Source organism: Theropithecus gelada, chromosome 17 (genome assembly GCF_003255815.1).
Source record: "Theropithecus gelada isolate Dixy chromosome 17, Tgel_1.0, whole genome shotgun sequence".
Lineage (NCBI taxonomy): Eukaryota > Metazoa > Chordata > Mammalia > Primates > Cercopithecidae > Theropithecus > Theropithecus gelada.
The window spans coordinates 60,771,143-60,795,349 of NC_037685.1; the positions used below are offsets into that span (position 1 = coordinate 60,771,143).

At 44.0% G+C, this 24,207-nt stretch overlaps 1 protein-coding gene across 1 annotated transcript in view; it reads left to right on the forward strand.

The window, feature by feature from the left end:
• MTUS2 (microtubule associated scaffold protein 2) overlaps positions 1-24,207 on the forward strand; it is a 624,304-nt gene that overhangs the window by 182,464 nt on the left and 417,633 nt on the right. Inside the window, exon 3 of the mRNA XM_025364093.1 lies at positions 16,481-18,939. Coding sequence (XP_025219878.1) covers positions 16,693-18,939 — 2,247 coding nt within the window. The 5' untranslated portion in view covers positions 16,481-16,692. The remainder of the gene's footprint in view (positions 1-16,480; positions 18,940-24,207) is intronic.

A 24,207-nucleotide genomic window follows, 5' to 3' on the forward strand; every position in this document is an offset into this window, starting at 1 on the left:
ATATAATCTAGGTTTATCCATATTAAAAATGAAAGAAGCCAGAGTTGAAAGGCTACGTGTTGTTTGGTTATATTGATATGACATTCTGGAAAAGACAAAACTATACGGACGGAGAATAGGTTGTATTTGCTAGTGGCTTGGGGAGAATAGCTGATTACAAAGCGATAACATGAGAGAAGTTTTTGGGGTTATCACCTGTTCTGTATCTTAACTGAGTTTATGGTTTCTCTATGTATATGTCAAACCTTAGAGAACTATAAACTGAAAAGAATGAATATATTGTTGTGAATGAAAATCTTTTAAAAAGATTTTCTTATGTTTTCTGTATTTTTTAATGCCTTTTTTCATTTCAAGTCTTTTTTACATATTTGGTCATTTTTTGCTATTCATTCATATTTAAGAATCAGGCATTAAAAAGCTGATTGAAATCTAGGGTCACATATCATGTGTTGTATGCATTTGCTCTAGTAGATGTTGAGAGTGTGGCGGATAAAAAGCTATAAAGGCCAGGCGCGGTGGCTCATGCCTGTAACCCCAGCAATTTGGGAGGCCGAGACGGACAGATCACAAAGTCAGGAGTTTGAGACCAGCCTGGCCAATATGGTGAAACCCCATCTCTACTAAAATATACAAAAATTAGCTGAGCATGGTGGCACGTGCCTGTAGTCCCGGCTACTTGAGAGGCTGAGGCAGGAGAATCGCTGGAACCCAGGAGCTGGAGGCTGCAGTGAGCTGAGATCGCACCATTGTACTCCAGCCTGGGCGACAGAGCAAGACTCTATCTCAAAAAAAAAAAAAAAAAAAAAAAAAAGCTATAAAATGCTTACAGACACACACACTCACACTTGCACACTTACAGTCACACACAGAATGCTTCTTGGGTTTTCCTCTTCTTTTTCTTCCCTCTTTTCCTCCAGCCTCCTTGGAACCAAAATCTGGCTTTTGGTGGGGAATGGAGTCTAGGGATGATTTGTCCAGCGTTACTTTATTCTTTCCACATTAATCAGAGGACTTGCCATCTCAAGGGTCCCCCTTCCTTGCCACTTTCCTCACTCGTCCTTGGCCTACAGGGCTTTGGCCTTTTCTAGGCTAGGACCCCCTTCCTTCTTTCCTTTGGGGTTGAGAAGGCCACCACATGCGGACTGCACTCTCAGCCTGTCTGTATGCTTGGGAAGTTCTGTCCCACTGCTGTGTGGAGGTTTTCTTCCTATTTACTTGCTCTGTCACAATCCCTTTTGACATCAGAGAGTGCGCCCATTGAGAGCTGAAAACTGTATTGATCAGAATTCCTGGTTTCTCCTCCCCCATCAGAGCTGTCCTCACACTTTAGTTAGAAAGACCGCCTAACAGTAGACTTGAAACAGATTTCTCTGGTCAGGATAAGGGGAGTCAGTGTATAGCTATGCTAGTCCTAGCAGTCAGATGGTGGAGGACTGTCTGGGCTGCTGCTGCAGTCCTGGAGAGCTGCCCCTGGGAGAAGTGCCCCTGGGGTCAGGAGCCTCCCAGGAAGCTGTCAGGACCACCTGCCAGAGAGGACGCATTAGCATCGCTGCTCCCCTTCCCATGCCTAACACTTATGCATACATGTCGTACATGTAAAAGGATGTGACTGAATCACTAAACCGAATTGACTAATTAGCTTTTTAACTATTTTATTTAAGAGATAAGAAGCCTGAGACCTATGGAATTTCTTTGAGAGTCTTTGATTAAAATGGATGTGTTTGGGTGTTTAACAGTGAATTTCTAAACTGATTTTTAAATATTTAAAACATGCCCATGAAAATTCATACTTACTCAGGTTTGTGCTTTTGAGAATGTTTGATTTTTATTGCATCGAGAAATTGTCTATTCTGATAATGAAGATAAATGAGGCCTCAACCCCATCCTGCAAATTCCAGCAAGACAATTTTCCCCCCTTGCATTATAGATTGGGTGCTATTCAAACACACATCAACATGCTGCTCTTTTAAAAAGCACTCTTAAATTTTGTTGGGAATATAAATATCTTTCACTATTTTTCTTCGATCTTTGGTGAAATGTTGGAGGATTACTACAAGTTACCCAAAGCAATCTTATTCATTTATCTCAGTTGAACAGAAAAACCAGTCATTCTCCCCAGCATATTATCATTTATTTTTCCTTCATGTTTCTGGGCTGAGTTGGTTCCTAACTGAATAATACAGTTTTTCCTTTTTAATTTATTTTCATTTCCTTATCTTTTCCTTAAAGATATTCCAAGCTTGCTGATCCAAAATGCTTTGTTCATTACAAAGTCTAACTAATGAAAATATAGAGTCTTATGACGGGCCCTGGGACATGAAAGCGTATACCTTTCCATTTAGTTGGAGGGTTTTGCACTCACCTGTGCAGTTATATAATTGCTTTCTGGTTGTTACAACTTTTTTTTTTTTTTTTGCTTGGGCTGCATCATGGTGTCACATGTTCAGCTTCATCCTTCTAGAGATCTAATTCATTTGACAGAAAAAAGGATATGAGCTTCTGATGAAAGATAAAAGAAATTCACCTTCAGGATAAAAAGGAATTTGAAGGAGCCCTGTGTAAAGCGACCTGGTACAGGCTTTTGAGCTGTAAGTGAACCTCACTTCACTCCTGATGATGTTAGAATGATTTATTTCTTCCTTTCAGATAGCAAACCATCCCTGAGGTTTATAGCCTGCAGTCCTGTAGATAAGGGCGGGTCATGTGCCACCTCCATCCATTCCGTGAGTCTAAGGTGTATGTAAGAGTCAAGGGCGTGCAGCTCAAGTGTGCCTCCTGCTCTGAAGTAAACCCATGTTTAGTGGGTTAGAAGCTCCGTGGCGAGTGGCCTAGCAGAAGAGCTTGAGTAACTGTCCATGCTGCCCTTTCAGTTTTCACCAACCCGACTCACCCCCACTCCCAGAAATCAGCTGCCCTCCCTGGAATTAGCTTTGCTCCCCACCTGCTCAGGTGGATTTTGGGATTCTCCGGCAGCTACTCAGTCCAGCCTGTCCACATTGCAGAGGAGAATAAGGCCATAGGATTTGTGGTACGAAGGAAGAAGTGGAGAGGGTTTGTTGGGAATATTCATATAAGCTGTTTGTGGTTAGGAATTAGGAAGGGAATAAATTAGTGAAATATTACAGTGCTATATTAATACTCAGGCAGGTGACTACTTAGAAAGTGATATGCTAAAAGAGTGGGTCCAGGCCAGGCGCGGTGGCTCACGCCTGTAGTCCCAGCACTTTGGGAGGCCGAGGCGGGCGGATCACAAGGTCAGGAGATTGAGACCATCCTGGCTAACACAGTGAAACCCCCGTCTCCACTAAAAATACAAAAAATTAGCTGGGCGTGGTGGTGGGCACCTGTAGTCCCAGCTACTCGGGAGGCTGAGGCAGGAGAACGGCATCAACCCAGGAGGCGGAGGTTGCAGTGAGGAGAGATGGCGCCACTGCACTCCAGCCTGGGTGACAGAGCGAGACTCTTGTCTCAAAAAAAAAAAAAAAAAAAAAAGTGCATGTCCAGCCTCAGTTGCATTCAGGTGCCAGGCAGCAGGTAGCAGAGGCTATGAAGCAACCAGGTGTGCGTTACTAGGTCAAGTAGCCACTGCAGAAGGGGAAAGTGCGTGCCCTGCAAACATACACTTGAATTCCATTTTAAAAAGCACCGTTGCCTACTCCTGTGACAAGACAACAAAAACCTTGTCTGATTCAGCTCTTGGGGTGCCAGTTGAAATGCCTATAGGAAAAGTACATCGTCTTTTCTGTAATTCAGGGTGTTTCCTTTTCTCTCCGTTTGGAGTCCGTGTCTCCTTTTTTCAGTCTTCTGTTAATGAACACACAAGCACGTAACATTGGGATTGGAGCAGTTTGGATCTTACCTGTTATTTTTTAGATGGCATATTAATCTTCAATATGTTGGCTTTTCAAACCTGTCTCATGAAGTAGTGGCAGAGAATTTATCACCAACTCTTGATGGTCAAAGCCAGTGTTCTTGTTGCCATTTGAAGCTGCCAGTGTTTTAAACTAAATTTAAAAAAATTTCCTTCCTTCACCAGAAGAGAGAACGCTCAATTTTTCTGGTAAGCAGATAGGGTTGCAGATAATTGAAATCCATAGATCAGTCCCATGCTTTATTTTAGGTATTATTTTACCCTCTTTCCTTATGAAATCATTTTTTAGAGCGAACAGTGTTTGACAGATTTGAGTTTCCCAGTGGCTTCTTTTCTTTAGAACTTCACCACTGGGGCAATAACAAGGAACTAAAAAGGAAACGGGTAGCTGGAGTTAGAGGGGACATATGCCTCTGGCATCACCTACAAATCCTGTACTCAGACCTTGAATGATACAGCCCTTCCTTGTGTGCTAGTGGAGGGAGGTCAGCCTGATACTTTGTTAAACTAGCCACACACACACATGCATATACGCCCACAGACACACACATACCTACATTGCGGAGAGACTCAAAGATGTCATTTCCCCACCCCTTCAATTGAGATTTCTGTCTTTTTCTTGCCATTACATGGTACTTTGTATTTCTGTTTAACAGCATATTTTATTATACCCTGTCTTGCTTTTATTAGTGATTAGCTATATGTATGTTCTATCCTTTTCCCTCAGGAGAGAGCAATTTCTTCAAGGATTAAGACCCTTCTTTTCTTTATCTTTCATTTCCTATTGCTCCTTGCACTGTGTGTTTTAAGCCAGTAGATGCTCAGTAAATCAGGTCCATCTTAGAGCCGTTGCTTTGCTTTTCTCACCTCCCTAACCTAGGAGGCCTTGTTCCATGGAGGCTGCAGTCTGTCACGGGGAATAAGCAGCAGACTGAGGCTGAGGAGCCAGGCCCCACCCTGCTGTGACAGCGCCTACCTGTGCGACTTTGAGTAATTCACACAGTTACTCAAGACTGCCGTTTCCTCATTTATAAAACAAGAGGGCTGAACTAATTAATATCTGTTTCTTCTCACTTCTAACATTCAGTGATTAATATACTCTTAGCAAGACATGACCCAGAAAGCTAAATAAATTAGGAAAGATGTTATGATGACACCATACTAATTAATTCAACAGATAATTTATTGAGTGCCTACAATGTATGGAGTACTAGCCTAGTCACTGGGATCTGTGGTGAGCAGGGCTTACCCATCCTTACTTTCATGGAGCTTTCATTCTATTGGGAGAGGAAGACAATGAACCAATAAACAAACACATAAAATAGCTGTTAAAGACTGGGAAAGAAATGACAAAGGGCTGTGACTGAGGGTAGAGGAGGACCATCCAGGAAAGCCCTTCTGAGGAGAGACCCTTTAGGCCGAGACCTGAAATGTTAGAAGCGGGAGAGTCAGGCATGGAGCATGCACAGCTGTGTGAACAGCAAGGCAGAGGTGGCTAGAGCCAAGAGTGAGGGAAGTTTCACAGGGCCATGCAGGCCAGGGCAAGGCTGCCAGTGGGGATTTGGTAGCCAAAAATGACCTGATCTGATTAACCTGCCAAGATATTCGCCTGGCTACCATGTACAGGGAGAATGGCTCTTTAGAGAAGCAAGAGTGAAGTCCGGGAGCATGGTAGGAGACGTGTGGCTTCCATGGGAGATGCATTCTGCATGGACTCCTGTTCCTCCATAGAAGGGAATAAACCACTGATGGACACAGTGCCCGGGGTGACTCCCAGGTGCACTGTGCTGGGGGAAAGAAGCTGGACCCAGTGGCCACCCACTTGTGTGTGGTTACATTTAAGTGACATTCTGGAAAAGCAACTGTGGAGGAACAGAAATCACATCATTGGTTGCCATAGGTTGGAGGAATGTTTGGAGATGATAGAACTGTAATTGAGGTGGTGGTGTGTCTGGAATTGGTGGGTTCTTGGTCTCACTGACTTCAAGAATGAAGCTGCAGACCTTGCGGTGAGTGTTACGGTTCTTAAAGATGGTGTGTCCGGAGTTTGTTCCTTCAGATGTTCAGATGTGTCTGGAGCTTCTTCCTTCTGGTGGGTTCGTGGTCTCGCTGTCAGGAGTGAAGCTGCAGACCTTCGTGGTGAGTGTTACAGCTCTTAAAGGCAGCGCGTCTGGAGTTGTTCGTTCTTCTCGGTGGGTTCTTGGTCTCGCTGGCTTCAGGAGTGAAGCTGCAGACCTTCGCGGCGAGTGTCATAGCTTATAATAACAGTGTGGACCCAAAGAGTGAGCAGCAGCAAGATTTATTGCAAAGAGCGAAAGAACAAAGCTTCCACACTGTGGAAGGGGACCCAAGTGGGTTGCTGCTGGCTGGCTTGGGCAGCCTGCTTTTATTCTCTTATCTGGCCCCACCCACATCCTACTGATTGGTCCATTTTACAGAGAGCTGATTGGTCTGTTTGACAGATTGCTGATTGGTGCGTTTACAATCCTTGAGCTAGACACAGAGTCTCAGAGTGCTAGTCCTCTAAGTCTCCACTAGGTTAGCTAGATACAGTGTACCAATTGGTGGATTCACAAACCCTGAGCTAGACACAGAGTGCTGATTGGTGCACATACCATCCTTGGCTAGATATAAAAGTTCTCCAAGCCCCCATCCAGTTCAGGAGCCCGGTTGGCTTCACCCAGTGGATCCTGCACCGGGGCTGCAGGTGGAGCTGCCTGCCAGTCCTGAGTGGTGGGCGCCTGCACTCCTCAGTCCTTGGACTGTGGAGGAGACCAGGCGCCAGGGAGCCGGGGGCAGCGCCCGTTGAGGAGGCTCAGGCTGCCTGGGAGCCCACTGCAGGGCAGGCGCTCAGACATGGCGGGCTGCAGGTCCAGAGCTCTGCCCCTGGGGAAGGCAGGTAAGGCCCTGCGAGAACTTGAGTGTGGCGCCAGTGGGCCGGCACTGCTGGGGGACCCAGCACAACCTCATCAGCTGTTGACCCAGGTGCTAAGCCCCTCACTGCCCTGGGCCAGCGGTGCCGGCTGGCGGCTCTGTGTGTGGGGTGCGCCCAGCCCGCTCCGGTGCCCGTGCCCTCCGGAACTCGACCGGCCTGCGAGCGCAGCCCCGGTTCCCACCCGCGCCTCTCCCTCCATACCTCCTTGCAAGCAGAGGGAGGAGGCTCTGGCCTCAGCCAGCTCAGAGAGGGCCTCCCACGGTGCGGTGGCGGGCTGAAGGGCGCCTCAAGCACCGCCAGAGTGGAAACTGAGGCCGCAGGCCGAGGAGGCACTGAGAGTGAGGGCTGCTAGCACATTGTCACCTCTCAGTGGGAGTTGCAAGACTGTAGGCTAAAACTCACAAAACTGTACAGTAAAAATGGTGGTAACTGCATGTCAATTATACTTTAGTAAAAAGCAGAATAACATCCTGAGCAAGCAAAAGATGTTCCAGTTTGAATGATGGTCATTCAAATTAGGTGCTCTGGTCATTCCAATTAGGAAGAGTTTTTCAAGGAAAGGGATGGAGCAGGAAGTGGGGGAAATGGAGGGATAGAATGAAGAGTGGCATGTTTTTCTCTTGAGGGTAGTAGGTATTTATTCAACAAATAATTCCAGAGTACTCATTCTGTGCCAGGCCCTGCTAGGCACTGGAGAAGTACTTGCAAATGAAACAAAAACCCTTGTTGGAGCTTCAGAGTTCTGGATGAAGATGCAAATGTGCATACCGGTTAACACAGGGATTCTGCCTTTAGGAATTTATCTGAAGGAAGTAAAGGGTGCCATAAAGTTGTGCATTCACTGATTTTCTGTGAAAAGTTATTTAACAAGATAAAAATTGAAGACAACCTAAACTCTTGACAATAAGGGGAACTGGCGAATAGGTTATAGTGTAATTGATTATTACTTGGGAATATTCGATGATAAAGTTTTTACTACATGTATTTATATGGGAGGAAGAATATGACATGCACAGTGAAAAATTGGGGTTAGAGAACTCATTCCATGTGTGTAAAAACAAAAAATCGAAAATACTACATTTTTACCTTTTTTTATATATATCTAATGAAGATTCATTTCTTCTTTTTCTTTAATTTTTTTATTATTTATTATTTATTTATTTTAGATGGAGTCTCGCTCTGTCACCCAGGCTGGAGTGCAATGGCGCAATCTCAGCTCACTGCAACCTCCACCTCCTGGGTTCAAGCAATTCTCCTTGCTCAGCCTCCTGAGTAGCTGGGATTACAGGTGAGTGCCATCACACCCAGCTAATTTTTGTATTTTTAGTAGAGATGGGGTTTCACCATGTTTGTCAGGCTGGTCTCGAACTCCTGACCTCGTGATTCACCCGCCTCAGCCTCCCAAAGTGCTGAGATTACAGGTATGAGCCACTGCGCCCGGCCGATTTATTTCTTTTATAATTGGCAATGTGAGTAGTTCCACTTTGGAAAAAAAGTCATCCAAGACAAAAACAAAACAAAATAAACATTAAGCACAATCGGCAAGGAATGAATGTCCTTTATTTTCTGGGTGAAATTCTTCCCTGGAAAGGACTTTTTTTTTTTTTTAAGGGTATGCTTGAAATGCTTTTTGTTGGCAAATGTGAGTGAAACTTGTTTTGGAGAAACTTGCAGCATTTTGATTGGGGGAGATTTTAAATACCAATGAACATAATATTTTGTTTAAATATCACCTTGGTCTAAACTAGGAAAAACCGTTACCCCCTCTCCTGGTCCTCTGTAGAGGGAAATAGCAGCATTTCATTTGTGTATATATTCTTTTTACTCTTTCTACTCATGGTAAAATAAAAATAAAATAGCCTCTGCTACCTCAATAAAAAAAGATATTCTGAACACCATCCTGTTTATACATTAGAATAAAATGTGATATGCTGCCCATATTATGTACATAAGATAAGGACAGCAAAGCAGGCTCCAGAGAGCTATTACACTTTGTGTTATGTGACACCATAGATAGCTGCAGAGTCCCTGAATATATATTTTAACATCTCCCAAAGAATAATTCAGTTTTTAACTGTATCGTAAGGACACTGTACTTGTAAGGTTCATTTAGTCTGCAGAGCATCAAGTGTTAGATTATAATTGTGCCTGTTGAGAATAAACAACCAACATTATGAAATAAGACCAAGAACCTGCATATTCCTAAGTAATTACAACTACAGAAAACATGGAGGTTTTATTACCAGGAGACTTTCAGATGAATACGTTGACTTGTACATAAATATGTAACGACATATACAATTGTCCTATTAACTGTGGCAAAACACTATAGGCACCAAATACATACCCAGTAGAGATGCCAACTAAAATTTGAAAACTAGGATTTTGAATTTTTTTGCATTGTTACATTTACTCTTGAATTTTGGGTTCATACTCTGTTCATTTTTCTGTATCCTAAAGTTCTACAGGATAATTGATTGCATGGCATGATCTGTAGTTGGAGCTCCTTTGGCAAAGTTTTATGAAGTCAGATGAAATTGCATTTACATTCGGAGGCATGGTGGTTGAATGTATATATGAAAATTCACAACTGATAAGGCGTTACACAGCAGTCCTGGCAGTCAAGGAGAGCTGTACAACAATACTTCTCAATCTTTCAAAACCCATGCGCCCTTTTAATAACTCAAAAATCCCCCAAATTTTCTTCAGTTTATTTTCAAAGTAAAGTATTATGACAAATATAAATCAAACTGATGATCAGAATATACTTTTCTGTCTACTCTTACTTGGATATTCTGATATAGCCCTCTTAGGAGGATGTTGCTCACTTGGGAAGGGTGGCTTTACAATTTTCATCTTGAAAGACTGAAAAAAAAAAAAAAGGGACTCACATTGTAGTGAACATCTCACCTTTCTGAGCTGAAGTTAGGATGAGATTACCTCATCTGGAGTGCCTACCATGTACAAAGTGCTGTCCCAGAAATTACATAGGAAACAGAAGTGCCTGTGCTATTAACCTTCAGCCTAGTGAGCTTATAATTTCATAAAGGGAATAAGACACATGTAATGACAATAATGAGTCACATATAACTGTAATAAAAAGACACACTTAACTATTTTAGATGGACATGGCTGTGATGAAAAAGCATGGTATGACCATTCCAAAAGGAAAGAACGGTGGATTCAGGACACAGAGAAAATATCTAGTTCCACCTCTACCTTTTTGGTGGGGAAGGGAGGAGAGGAGAGAATTTAGGAAAGGTTTCATGAAGGAAGTGGCCTTTGAGCTGGACTTTGATGCTTAGAGCATGGAGCTGTTGGGCAGGAGGACGATTTTACAGGGCAAATGTACTTTAAGTAGAAGAGTAAAGGGGATTACATCTGGAAACATATAGGCCCTGTGCTCATTGGACCTTGAATGTCAAGCTGAGAAGTGTCACTTTAGCCTGTCATTTGGCTGGATCACTCAGGGTGATATTCTTGGATGGCACCGTGGTGGATCCAGTGAGTTTCCCTTCATTCAGGAATGCCTTTCATGCTGTATTGGACAAAAAAAACATGGGTCACTGGAAATCAAAGCCTAAAATGGATGAAGAAATTCTACATGAGTGTGTAGATGCTATCATTTCACTTCACGATTTCATGATTTAGAAATGTATGTGCATTTGGCCAGGCCCAGTCGCTCATGCCTGTAATCCCAGCACTTTGGGAGGCCAAGGTGGATGGATGACCTGAGGTCAGCCTGGCCACCATGGTGAAACCCCGTCTCTACTAAAATGCAAACATTAGCTGGGCGTGGTGGCGTGTGCTTGTAATCCCAGCTACTCGGGAGGCTGAGGCTTGAGCCTGGGAGGCGGAGGTTACAGGGAGCTGAGATCGTACCACTGCACTCCAGCCTGGGTGATAGAGTGAGATTCTGTCTCCACCTCCCCCCACCACATCTGGCCCCATGCCCCTGCACCAAAAAAAAAAAAAAAAAAAAAGAAAGAAAGAAATATATGTGTATTCACAAACCATTACCAGAGATTGTGAGCTCAGGAGAGCTGAACATGTTCCTGATTATGAAAGATGGGCAGAGACAATTTTGTTTTTGAGCAAGGAGAGCATGTGATGCTCTGGCTTCATGCTAGCAGCCCTGATGCTGAGCCCATGTTAGGTTTTTTAAGGCCTTGATAGTTGGTGAGTTATGAGTACTATGAAAAATAAACAGTGGCCCTTATGCAATTGTAGGTTACTGTGTAGGACTGGTCATGGTACTTCAGCCTCATTTTCTTGTCTGTCTTCACTTTCATTTTCTTTATTTTTCATGAGAGACAACATTATAATTGCTAACGTTTCAGCATCATGATTGACAGAGTTTCTTATGATGCTCTTGTGGACAAGATGGGGGCACATACAGTGGCTGCAGGGACTGGTGGGCAGAGGGGTGCGTGAGGAGTGATTAGATGAGCATTGTGGAAGCATTGTGGGGTCACATCCTTTTGGCACCAGGGGCTGCTGTTTTGTTCCCTGCTGTGTTCTGCTAACATTGGTGTCAATGAATGACACCAATGAGTGATTTAGCAGTGAATTATCAATGAACGATAGTGTAGAAGGAACTCTTAGCTTTTCGACGATAGTATGGAAACAAGAATGGATTGCAGATATTTTCGATGAAAAGTTAAGGATGGGCTCCACAAGTTTTAAAAGGATAGAATGATGCATTGAGATCAGCAAGATGATGTTTGAGTAGTATGTTTTTATGATCCCACGCGTGGTTGCTAAAGCCAGTTACAAATGTCTCGGATTGAGTGAGTGGAGTTTAGGACAACTTATATGGTACTTTGATGTTTTAATTGATGTGGAACTAGAGGGTGATTTATATGTCCATGAGGAGGTCATTCTTAGAATGAGTGGTTAGAAGTATAACTAAGAGAATGGAAGACATGCTTTCTTGTGACTCTAGATGATGCAGTTAGAACTGAAGTATTGGCATAGCTCTGGGCACCTTGTTTAGGAGGGAATTCAGGTTCCCTGGTGCATGTACTTAGAGGAAAGCTGTTTGGATGGTGGGAGTTTTCAAAAGCTAATCCTATAGTTGGGAGAATCTGAGTTCTTTGACAAGGAGTAGAATAGGTTTTGGGAGGAAGAGAGCATATAGCTCTTTGTAAATACCTGAAAGGTCATCTGGTGGAAGAATTGCCTCATTCTGCTCTAGGGAGGCAGAGCTTGCCAACAGAGACCCTGTGCAGATGTGTGGTGAATTTTCTGGCCCTAGAACCAGGGGAAACCACTTAGAAGACTATTAAGCATCAGTCAGGTTATAAACCTAGATCTTTACCTTCCTTTCAAACTAGTACTTAACTAATTGATTCTTTTTGCAAGATACAATACCACTTACCTCTAAGGCCATCATTCTTAACTTTTTATAATAATGGATCTAAGGCATATGAAAGTTCTATGTCTCACTCTGGGAAAATGCACTTCAGCTAGGGGTTTGTACCCTTGGTTGACCTATTTGCATATTTTATGTAATCACACACAGTCCTGTATTATTATGAGTTTGAACTTTTATGGCCATGTTATATGTTCTGTGAAAACGTTTATCTTAGTAGAGGGCCTTGGATTGAAATGTAGATCCGGAACGAAATTCGTGTTTGTGTTTACTTTGCTGCTATCTTATGGCAGGATGAGGGAGCTGGGGTGAGGGAGACGCGTGAAGCCACATAAGGGGGAGGGAAGGAGACAGGACACATGACTTCCTGTGCATAATTTTGCCTCATAAAATTGAAGAAAGTTTTAAAATTTGCTTTTCCTGTCTTATGTGAACTTCCACGTGTTGTTTTCGGTTTTCTCTGTTCTTGTTCTTACAATAGTGTGTTTTCCTTTTGTTCTTCCTGTGTGGTGTATGATTCCATGCATGGGCAGCTTTTCTTCTTTACAGCTTCTGCTTTCTATCTGTGTCCCAGTTCTGCCACTCATGAGCTGTGTGACCTTGGGAATGTTACCCCCTCTGTGCTTTCATTTCCATACCGGGAAGTGGGGAAAAAAAAAAAAAAAAAAAAAGGCAAGGGGATGTGAACACCTGTCTCTGGAGGCCTGCTATAAATATTAAGTGTCCTAACTTAAATTAAAATTTAATATTAAAGACTTATAATTGTGTAATTTTAATTTAAAGTTACATTTTAGGCCACGTGCTGTGGCTCATGCCTGTAATCTTGGCACTTTGGGAGGCCAAGGTGGGAGGATCACTGGAGGCCAGGAGTTTGAGACCAGTCTAGTCAGTATATCAAGACCCTATTTCTACAAAAATAAAAAAATTAGCCAGGTGTGATGATGCGCACGTGTAGTCCCAGCTACTTGGGAGGCTGACCCAGGAGGCTCTCTCGAGCCCAGGAGTTCATGGTTACAGTGAGCTATGAACGTGCTACTGCACTCCAGCCTGGGCAACAGAATGAGATCCTGTCGCAGTGTTTTGAACAAATTTGTATAACTGCTGAGAAAATACTGGGCCCCTTGCAGGTTCCAGCTTTTTTTCTGTCCCCTTACCAGCGAGTACCACTGGTTATTGTTTACTGACAAACTTAAAAGAACATTTATGATGTAATTCCTTAAAAATTAAAACACAACTCTTTCTAGCATGACGTTGGTTTTATACTTCTCTGTCACTTTCTTGCAGTCATGTTACGTGTTGTGGACTTTGATGCTTTGTTTTTGTTTGTCTCTGCTAAGCAAAGTTGCTTACTTTCTCCCAGCTTCAGCAGTTCAAACCGAAGAGCGCTCTTGGCTGCATATTTACACTTCTGCCCGCAGAAAATTAGAGGCAGTTCCCTTCTGTGGATGGTCTATATTTATGAACGTTCTTGCCCTTCTCGACTTTCCAGGATACCTGTCTCTCCACCCAGAGAGCACAGCATTCTTTTAAACTGTAGTCTTACTGATTTGGCTACATGCTTTTTGTATTTGTGCTTAGAGAACATGTGTATCTTCAAGGGAAACACTTTTAAAATTGAATAAACAAAGAAACAAGAGTTTGTTGAGAATCCCCTCTGTCAGGAAACGAAGACTGGGATCAGGGTATCAGCAACTTGGTTGAGCGCTATATTGGGGTCAGGCTGCACCAGGGGGTGCTACTGGCTTACTGGAGATAAGGCTGGGAGGAGAAGATGGAGAAGGAGAAAAAGCATGAGAGTGCAGAGGATGAAGACAGTGAGGGAGTCGTGGAAAGCACAGAAGAGCAGTGCGGTAGGGAAATGCAAGCGCACATGCACATGTATGACTGTGTATTTTCCCATGGTCATACAAACATGGGGAAAGAAATGGAAAGATCTAGATGTTAATGTATCTTGGGGTATGGGGTAGAAGAGGCAAATTTTAAAAAACGGAACAAAAACCAGCTTATAAGAAATGATCTTATGTATGTAAAACAGTTTACCTGCTTATGTATAGATGAAAGAAAAGAGAGCTCTAATTTGGAAACACAGAGGGCTTCAGTGAGGAGGAGCATGAGGATGGCTGCAAGGTATCCTTGGGTTGGGTGATGGACTGTTGCGTATTATATGATTTTGATTTATAACATAATCATTTTATTAAATAGAGACAGGGTCTTCCTATGTTGCCAAGGCTGGCCTTGGACGCCTGGCCTCAAGTGATCCTCCCACCTCAGGCTCCCAAAGCATTGGGATTACAGGTGGGAGCTACTGTGCCCAGCCCTCATATTCTTTTTAATATATGAAACAACATAGTAACAATGATGAAGGGAAAACAAGTGGGTGGCCACGTTGCCATGTAACCTATTTCAGGAGAAACATAACAGTAGCCTCCTATGTGGTGTGCACGTGTGCTTGCGTATTCTTGATGAATGAGGAGGAGAGAGTGGAAGGCTTCGAGTCTCCATTGGGGGAATTCGTGATAGGGCCGAACCTTGTTACTGTTAAAATCCCCTATCCCCAGTGCCTAATAAAATACATTCATAGTAGTGGATGAAACAACGTCAACCTTGAGTGGAATGGTTTAGTGGTGATCTGTGAGTCTACTTTCACAGAAAAGCATATCCTGTGTGGATTTTAAACTCTTTGGGGGCAGAAATAACACTGATCTTCCTCATCATTCATCTGGTCATGTATTCATTCGTCCATGCTACAAATACATACTAAGTGCCTAATATGTATGCCAGGTATTAGACAGTATTTATTTTCAGTGTCTAGCAAATCAGAAAGTCTTTTTTTTTTTAATTCTTCAAAGTGAAAATACAGGATATTACAAATTCATCATTATAGGACGACCTAGTCAGTCAGGAAGGCTTCCTGGAGGAAGTGGTAGTTACGTTGCATATTGAAGGATGCAAAGGACTTGTTAGATGAGGCTGGGGGATGGTTCCACATTCCATGCAGATGGAAAAGTATGTGGAAAGGCCCTGAGGCAGGGAGTAATGAACATGGTACTGTGAGGAATGAGGCCAATGTGGCAGCAGCCTGCAGAGCAGATGGTGAGGTGGGGACGAGGCCAGAAAGGTGTTCAGGGCCTGATCATGCAGGCCTCAAAGGCCAGAATGAAGCGTTTCCCCCAAGTTTTTATTTTGGAAAATTTCAAACTTATAGAAAAGCTGCAGATGTAGTAGAATTCTTAACTAGATATTCAAATGGTTGACTTTTGCCAGTTTCTTTCTCTCTTTTACTCTTTCTCCTTCTCATATGCACACACACATACATACACATGTTTTTCTTGGTTGAATCATTTGAGAATAAGTTAGAGAAATCATGACATATTACCCCTGAATTCTAAAGCATGGATATTTCAAGAACAAAGATAATCTCTGGCATAATTATAGCACGATTATACACCCAAGGAAATTAATTATGACATACCTGTACCTTATATACAGTCCATATTTACATCTCTCATTGTCCTAATAATATCCTTTGCTAACATATTTTGAAAATCCAGCCTCTGCTGACTTTTTTTTTGGGACCAGTTAGGCCAGTTATTTTGTAATACATACCTCAATTTAAATTCGCCAGGTTATTTTCTCATGGTTAAATTCTGGTTGAACATTACTGCATAGGTGATGTGTGGCCCTGAGAACTAACTAATATCAGGAGTCCGTCATGTCAGTTTCGATACCAGTGATGTTAAATTTGATCACGTGGTTAATGTGGCGTCTACCAGATCTCTCCATTGTAAAGATCAAATTTTCTTTTTGTAAGAAATAAAGTAGCTGGGGGGAAGATACTTTAAGCATCTATAAATATGTTGTTCCCCAACAATCTTTTACCCAATGTTTGTACCTTTGGCATCCCTTCTGCAAGATAATTATTAATGCAGAGATTGCGAAATAGTGATTTTTCAAATTCTGTAATTTTTTTCTATATTCATTGATACTCTTCGGTAAAGAAGAGCCTTTACTTCTCCTCCACCCTTTTAAATCAGTATCAGTATAGACTTGTGGATGTTTAAAATTTAGATTTAAGATTTCACATGCATTTATAATCCATTTCTAACATTAAACATTCTGATGTTTAATTTCTGTCCATATTTGGTCAGCAGGAGCCCTGATCAGAAAGGTTTTTGAGAAAACTATCGAGTGAATGAAATAATAGTATAGAAATGACCAATACATCTGTGTTTACCACTTTTTTCCTCCTGAGAAGTTCTATTTGTCCATCTAATGTGAATGTATTTTTATTTCTCTCTAGGTCTCACGGACTAATTGGCTCTCATTCAGCAGGAACCTAACAGATAAGTCTTCCTACTGTATATCAAGAGAATGCTTGCTTTTCAAGCTGTTCTGAGAATGATTAAAGCAGTGTCACAAGGTGACATTGTCAGGGGAGGACAAGCAGCCTGAGAATTTCCTATTAATCTGATTGCAGCTTGAAGGCAGCCCATTTCCATTAAGTAGGACTGCATGGCAAGCAGCCCCACCAAAGGGTTGACAATGAGTGTCCCGGTGGCTCCTAAGAAATCATGTTACACTCAGCTGCGGGACAACAGAAATGCAGCAAGAAATAATAATGAGAGCATCCTAAGTCTGGGAGATACAAATGCCAATCAAATCATGTTGGAGGTCAGCTCCTCTCATGATGAGTCCAAGACATGTGACCTGGAAGATGAAATTGGAAATACAAATTCAAGTGAGCCAGAAAACCGTACCCATTTCCATAAGGAATTTCAGCAACTTCAGGGCTTTGAGAAGGGATCTCAGCCTGGCTCCACCAGCCTGAAAGATTTTAGACTTTCTTCAACCATTCAGAGGGAACTCAATGAGGAGCACACAATGGAGAGAGGCACAGAGAGCCTGCAGACCCCGCGGAGTATCCAGGGACCGAGTCTGTCGAGTTGGAGAAATGTGATGGGTGAGGCCAGTCTAGACGTTTTGGCTAAAAGGGATGCTGAAATTCCCCGGCACGTTCCCAAGGATAAATTGGCAAAGACCCTCAACAATGAGGAACTGAGGAGGCATTCTTTGGAAAGAGCAAGCAGCTCTGTAGCTGTAGTCGGGAGCCTGACTCCGCAGCATCCACAGCCTGCACCCCTTGACTCCCAGGAAGCACGGGGTCAGGTGCCTGGGGGTGGGGAGGGGCCACAGAAGACATTGCCAGACCACGCTCTCCCGGCAGCGTTCCCTCCAACTGACAGTACCTCAGAGGGAAAGAGTGTGCGTCATCCTAAACCATCTACCTCAGAGACCAAGCAGAGCACCCCCTCAGAGACCCAGACAGTGGGAGCACATGTACTGCAGGCGTGCAGTGAGCACATACCACGTTCCACCCATCCAGAGCCTGCTCTGAATCTGACTTTGGCATCGAAGGAAATCCCGAGTAAGCCAGAAGCACAATTAGGTCAGGGAAAGGCAGAGGCCAAGCTGGAGCTGAAATATGTTTCACCCAGGAGGGTTGAACAGGAGGGAAAGGCAGCCCAGGAAGGGTATCTGGGATGCCACAGGGAAGAGAATCTGTCAGCCTTGGAGGGAAAGGATCTGTGTGGGGAGGCGCACCCAGAAACCACCGATGCACTTGGCTCTCTGCCAAACAGTGACCTCCACCACCTTGGGGTGGGAAGAGGCAACAGTGAAGAGAAGAGAGGAGTCAACCCAGGGAAGCCGGATTCTCTCCACGCCACCCCCAAACAGGCCTCTGCTTCCTTAGGAGGGGCTGATAGTCAGCCCACTGGCAACATTTCACCATGTGCAGGTGGGAAGTTGGGTGAAAGGACATCCGGCAGCTTTTCACCAGGTGATGGTCATGTGGCTTTTATTCCTACTAATCTGACTGACAGCAAACCCTTGGATGTCATTGAGGAGGAAAGGCAGTTGGGCAGTGGGCAACCCACAGTGGACAAGGACAGTGTTACAGTTCTGGTGTTCAATCCTTCTGTTGGAGAGAGCCAGACAGAGGTGCCTGAGCCCCTGGAACCTCAAAGTGGCAGCTCAGAAGCACGGGAAAGCAGAGAGATCACCACATCTGTTGCTGAAAACAGGAACCTTCTAGAGAATGCAGATAAGATTGAACGCACCTCAGCAAGAGTAGATTCAGTTCTCAATATTCCAGCACCCCTCCACCCAGAGACAACTGTGAACATGACCCACCAGCCTACAACACCCAGTAGCCGTTTTCAGGATGTTAGCGTGTTCGGTATGGATGCAGTGTCCCCCTTGGCGGTACCACCCCCTGCTGATAGTGCACGCTTGTCGAACTCATCCCCCAAAGTGCCTGACAAGAACACCTGCCCCAGTGGGATCCCCAAGCCTGTCTTCACACATTCCAAGGATGCACCTTCCTCGCAGGAGGGAACGGAGAACCATCAGGTTGAAAAAACAGAGGAGAGGACAGAAACTAAGCCCGTCATTATGCCCAAGCCCAAGCATGTGAGGCCCAAGATCATCACCTACATCAGGAGGAGTCCCCAGGCCCTGGGCCAGGTGGACGCCTCGCTGCTTCCAGTGGGGCTTCCATACGCCCCGCCCACATGTACCATGCCTCTTCCCCATGAAGAGAAGGCCGCGAGTGGTGACCTGAAGCCGTCTGCCAACCTCTATGAGAAATTCAAGCCAGACCTGCAGAAGCCAAGGGTCTTCAGTTCCGGATTGATGGTGTCTGGAATCAAGCCCCCAGGACATCCTTTCAGTCAAATGAGTGAAAAGTTTTTGCAGGAGGTAAGAGAATGTCATCATGATATGGTCTGTAAGTTGACTGTCCCAAAATCTGTGACATATTTTCAATGAGTTATGACAGTAAAATGTCCTCTTTAAGTGAATTGCAGATTTTCATGGATACACTTGTGAAGAAATGGAGTCTTTGACTAGAGGAGATTGTCTAGAGAAATGACCATTTTTAACTAGAAGAGTCTGATTCTCTTAATAAGATGCACCCAGTATCTAAGGAGACCCATTGAAATTTCACTTGCTATAATTCGTATGAAATTAGATGAGTATGCATTAAATAGGCTTCCATGTTTAAATAAGCGAATATAATATAATGTAAGCTAGGTCAAAGGAAGAAAGAATGCAAAATTACTGTATTCTTCAAATAGATCAGACTCATTCCTCAATGGGGAGTATTTTCTACCTGGCAGTGTCTCCTATTCGTACGTGTGAAGAATAGCAAATGAGCAGAAAACAGTGTGTTAGGCATGGACTCTTTCTTTAAAATAAAAATAATAATTACAACTAACATTTAATTGAGGGCCAGCTCTGCATTGGGCCCGTATAATACAGCATTTGATCTTTGTTGATCTTTGCTAATCCTTGCAGTAATTCCGTGAGGGTTGGTATTGCAGTTTTTATCACCGTATAGATACAGAAACAGACGGAGAGCTTTAAGTCACCCACCACGAAGGAAGGAGAGCTCTGAGTGTCTCACTCAGGCCTGTGCAGTTTCGGACTGCACCGTGTTGTCCTTGGAGGGAAAGGATCTGTGTGGGGAAGCACACCCAGAAACCACCCCGGAGAAGTATATTTTGTATATCTAGTTAAGTACCTGGGAGCTATGGTGGGTCATCCTTCGAGACCTCAGAACAAAGATTTGTCTCCTGAAGGAGTCTTTTCATGACAGCCGGGTGATCAGTTAAAAGTAAGGCAGGAGCTGAGGACGGTGGCTCACGCCTGTAATCCCAGCACTTTGGGAGGCCGAGGCGGTCAGATCATGAGGTCAGGAGATCGAGACTGTGCTGGCCAACATGGTGAAACCCTGTCTCTACTAAAAATACAAAAATTAGCTGGGCGTGGTGGCAGGCACCTATAGTCCCAGCAGCTTGGGAGGCTGGGGCAGGAGAATTGCTTGCACCCATGATGTGGAGGTTGCAGTGAGTTGAGATCGCGCCATTGCACTTCAGCCTGGTGACAGAATGAGACTCCGTCTCAAAACAAAAAACAGACCAAAAAAAAAGGCAGGGTGAGATCAGCCTGTCTCTAACCCCCTCCAGAGCTGCCCAGGTTGCTTGGAACACAAGTTGGGACCTGTAGGATGGCTAAGCCTTTAGGATGTGCTTACTGGGGCTCTGTCAGCTACCCCCGCTCCTGTCCTTCCACTTTCCCTTTCTCACTCTGCTGCTTCAGGACCTTTGTACCTCCGTCTGCTTGGAATGTTCTCCCAGTTATCCAGGTGGCTCTCTCCCTCACTTCCTTTAGGTCTGTGCTCCAACGTTATCTCCTTGGGAAGGCCACCCATCTTGCCTCTGAATCCCCTTTCTCTGATTTATTTCTTCCTAGCACCTGCCTCCACCTGCCATAAACACTTCTTTAGTTTTCCTGCATTGCCTATAATGTAAACTCCATGAGGGAAGGGATTGTTTTCAATATTTTCTTCCCCATTGTGTTCCCAGAAATTAGAATGGTGCTTATTATAATTATGTGCTCAAAAAATGTTGAATGATAACTGAATCATGAACTCCGTATGTGTTGGAACCAAAAAAAAAGTGTACCAAGGGTTTCTAGAGATAGGATGATTGAGTCCAAATTTGGACTCTAGCTTGGTTAGATGTATTGGCATATTTAAAGCATGTATCAATCACAGCAGAAGTTGTCATATCTAGCACAAAGACAAAGTTGAATCCATTCTTGGCAGCAAACACTGACATAGGCAATCACTGACAAGGTGCTCCAACAAGCCGACCAGCTGTGCTGCCTTGAGGCAGGTCCTTAGCAACCAGATCACACAACTTGCTCCCTGTGTTCTGATTCTGGGCCTGCCACCAGGCCTCTGGTTGTAACTGACTTCCTACCTCGCATCTCTGGAGAGGATTCTGACTGGACAATTCAGGGGTCCAGTCAGCTTGGCAGGGTTTGTCTTGCTGTACGGGGCTGCATGACATCTTGTTTATAAGTGACTTCTTACTCTGTGCCCTGCAATGAGAGCATGTTCTGGCTAGAGGACACTTGAGTCTGGCTGTAGGCAGTGGTCTCCCATTAAAAGTGAACAAATTACCCTTCTGGTTTTATACATCAGTCTCTGAGTTTTGTTACAGTGAGTCATTCTCAAATTTCTAAACATTCATCCACCTAGGCCTCTGAGGCTCAGGGTCAGGCTCTGAAGCTGTGCTCTTCTATAAGGCAGGGAATCACTGCAGAGTTTCCATGAAGAGACCTGTCTTAGTCCATTTGTGTTGCTATGAAAGATTACCTGAGGCTGGGTAATTTATAAGGAAAAGAGGTTTATTTGGCTCATGGTTCTGCAGGCTGGACAGGAGGCATGGCACCAGCATCTGCCTATGGTGAGGCCTCAGGCTGCTTCCACTCATGGGGGAAGGGGAAGGGGAACCATGTGTGCATTGATCACGTGGTGAGAGACAAGCAAGAGGGGAGTGGGGGAGGTGCCAGGCCTCTGTTTAAGGATCAGCTCTCATGGGAACTAATAGAGCAAGAACTTGCTCATTACCAAAAGGAGGGCACCAAGCCATTCATGAGGCATCTGCCCCCAAGGCCCACACACCTCTCCCTAGACCCCACCTCCAACATTGGAGATCACATTTCATCGTAAGAGTTGGCAGAGACAAACTGTATCCAAACCATAGCCAGAGCTTAGATTTTTCTCTATAAAAACAAACTCATGAGGGAAATTGATTTGGATATGTAGGCCCAAACCCTGCGTTGTCTGTAATTCTTTCTCTGTGCCCTTCTGTATTTTTCTGTATATTTCTTTTCTGTGTTGTTTCTGCTTCCTCCAAGAATAGTTTATATATTATATGCATATTGTCCCCAAGCTATTTTCTCTACTTCATTATCTAGACACCACCTCAAGACTCAAGGAAATGGGATTGTATGGACTTTGTGTGGCTTTGACGGTTCTGAGGGGTTCAGAGAGACCCCACTGGTGTGGAGAGAGCATCATGGCCTCACACTTCGAGCATCCCAAAGTCGTCTCCAAAGGATTTATTTGTTTTTGTGCCTCGACTTTACAAGTTCATTTGAAATGTCAGTTTCCCTCCCTGTACCTGGGGACCATTTTCTGCCATCATCAGAGCATCTGAGAGACCCAGGCCCGTTTTCAGGCTGCAGGAGGATACCCAGGTGTTGTGCTGGGCTCGTTTCTATGATAACCTTCTTTACTCGTAAAAAGTGGGGAACAGGCTGGTCCTTGGCCACCTGCTACTGCTCTGACATGCTCTAACCCAGCGAGTCCCCCTCTTGTGTTTGAGCTCAGTGCAGGGAGATAAAAAAGCCGACTTCTTCTGCCAGTGCGCCCCAAGCTCACCATGGGGCGGCCGCAGTCTGGTCTCTAGGACAAGAACACATTTGTGATAATGTGTTGCAATAGAAGTATTTTTCAGTTATAGAAACCAGATTTTTAAAAATAAAATGAGAACCTCTTAAAAATAAAAACCCAAACCAGCTTCAGACACTTCCATCATTATCGACAGATCCACACTGGTTACGTAGCATGGGTAGAAGTGGGAAAATCAAGAGTAAGCACTCTTCTGAGAGAGGAACTCTTTTTCCAGTTGGCAGGAGCAGCACAGGCGTTTAAAACTTCCACAAGTGGCTTCCAAGATCATCTGGGATCTAGTCATGTCCGGGTATTAGATATGTTTTCCTAAACAGGTGCCCTCTGCCGCTGGCTCTCCTGAGGTCTCAGGGACACTCCCTCCCTCCAACAACTTGGAAGCCCTTTTTATTTTTGGTAAAGGGAGGTGGGAAGAAAGGGGCAGGGCTGAGAGGATGGAGGGAGGGCGATGTGCGTGCAGTGTACAGAGGTATGATCCAGGGCTGCTCTCCCTCCTCACTGCTGCCACTCGTCTCTGAGGGGCACTGCATCAATTGGGGTTCCCCAGACAAATAGAACTAATAGGGGTGTGTGTGTGTGTGTGGTGTGTATACATCTTTGTCTCTTTCTCTCTTTCAATATATATTATATATATATTTCTATATATATATCATATATAGAGAGACATGGATATAGATGTATATAGAGAGAGGTTACATCACATTATCTATATATATAGAGAGAGAAATTGATTGATTGATTTTAAGAAATTGGCTCATGATTGTAGAGGCTGGCAAGTCAAAAGTCGCAGGGCAGGATAGCAGCCTGGAGACTTAGGGTAGAGTTGGTGCTGCAGCTTGGGTCTGAAGGTGATCTCCTGGCAGAATCCCCTTTTCTTTAGGGGGAGTCAGTCTGTTTTTAATAAAGCCTGCAACTGATTAGCTGAGACTCACCTACATGCTGAAGGGTCTGCTGCTTTATTCAAGGTCTACTGATTTAAACGTTTACCTAATATAAGAAATACTTTCATGGCAGCATCTAGAATGCTTGACCAAATATCTGGGTATTGCGACCCAGCCAAGTTGACACATAAAATTAACCATCCCAGACACCCTTCCCTCACCCCATCCCAGTGGCTTGTTAACGACGCCTCCACCTGTACCCTCTGTCTGCACGGCACACTATCCCAGTGAGAACAGTGCAGGGCAAATAGGAAGAGGGACAGCCTGGTAAGAATGTATTTGTTTGCATGCCTTGACTTTACGAGTTCGTTTGAAATCATAGGATTCTTTTGTTTGCTTTCAAAGTGAGTTCTCTAAAAACTCTCCATTGGGATGGAAGGAGGGAAATGGCAGTATTTGGGATTGTTCTGTATGTGTTTATGACTGGGCCGTGTCACCTGCTGTATTCTGTCAGTAAAGATTAAGGAAAAGAGTATGAAGCTTTTTGTAGATTCCCTTGTTTAATTAAAAATGCACAGACTAGACATCAAAGGCGTAGTTTTCCCACTTTTAAAGAATTTGCGATCTCACCAGAAACAAATTACCCAACAAAATGATAGGCATTGAAGTTACTGAAATCGTTAAGATCATTGTTGAGTGAGATTGTGGTGAATTTTAATCCCTAAATACTACTCAGTTTCAAGGCACCGAGTAACTACTAAGATCAGCATATTGCAGTCCTAAAACCTGACAGACGTAGTTTGGAAATAATACTAATTTCTT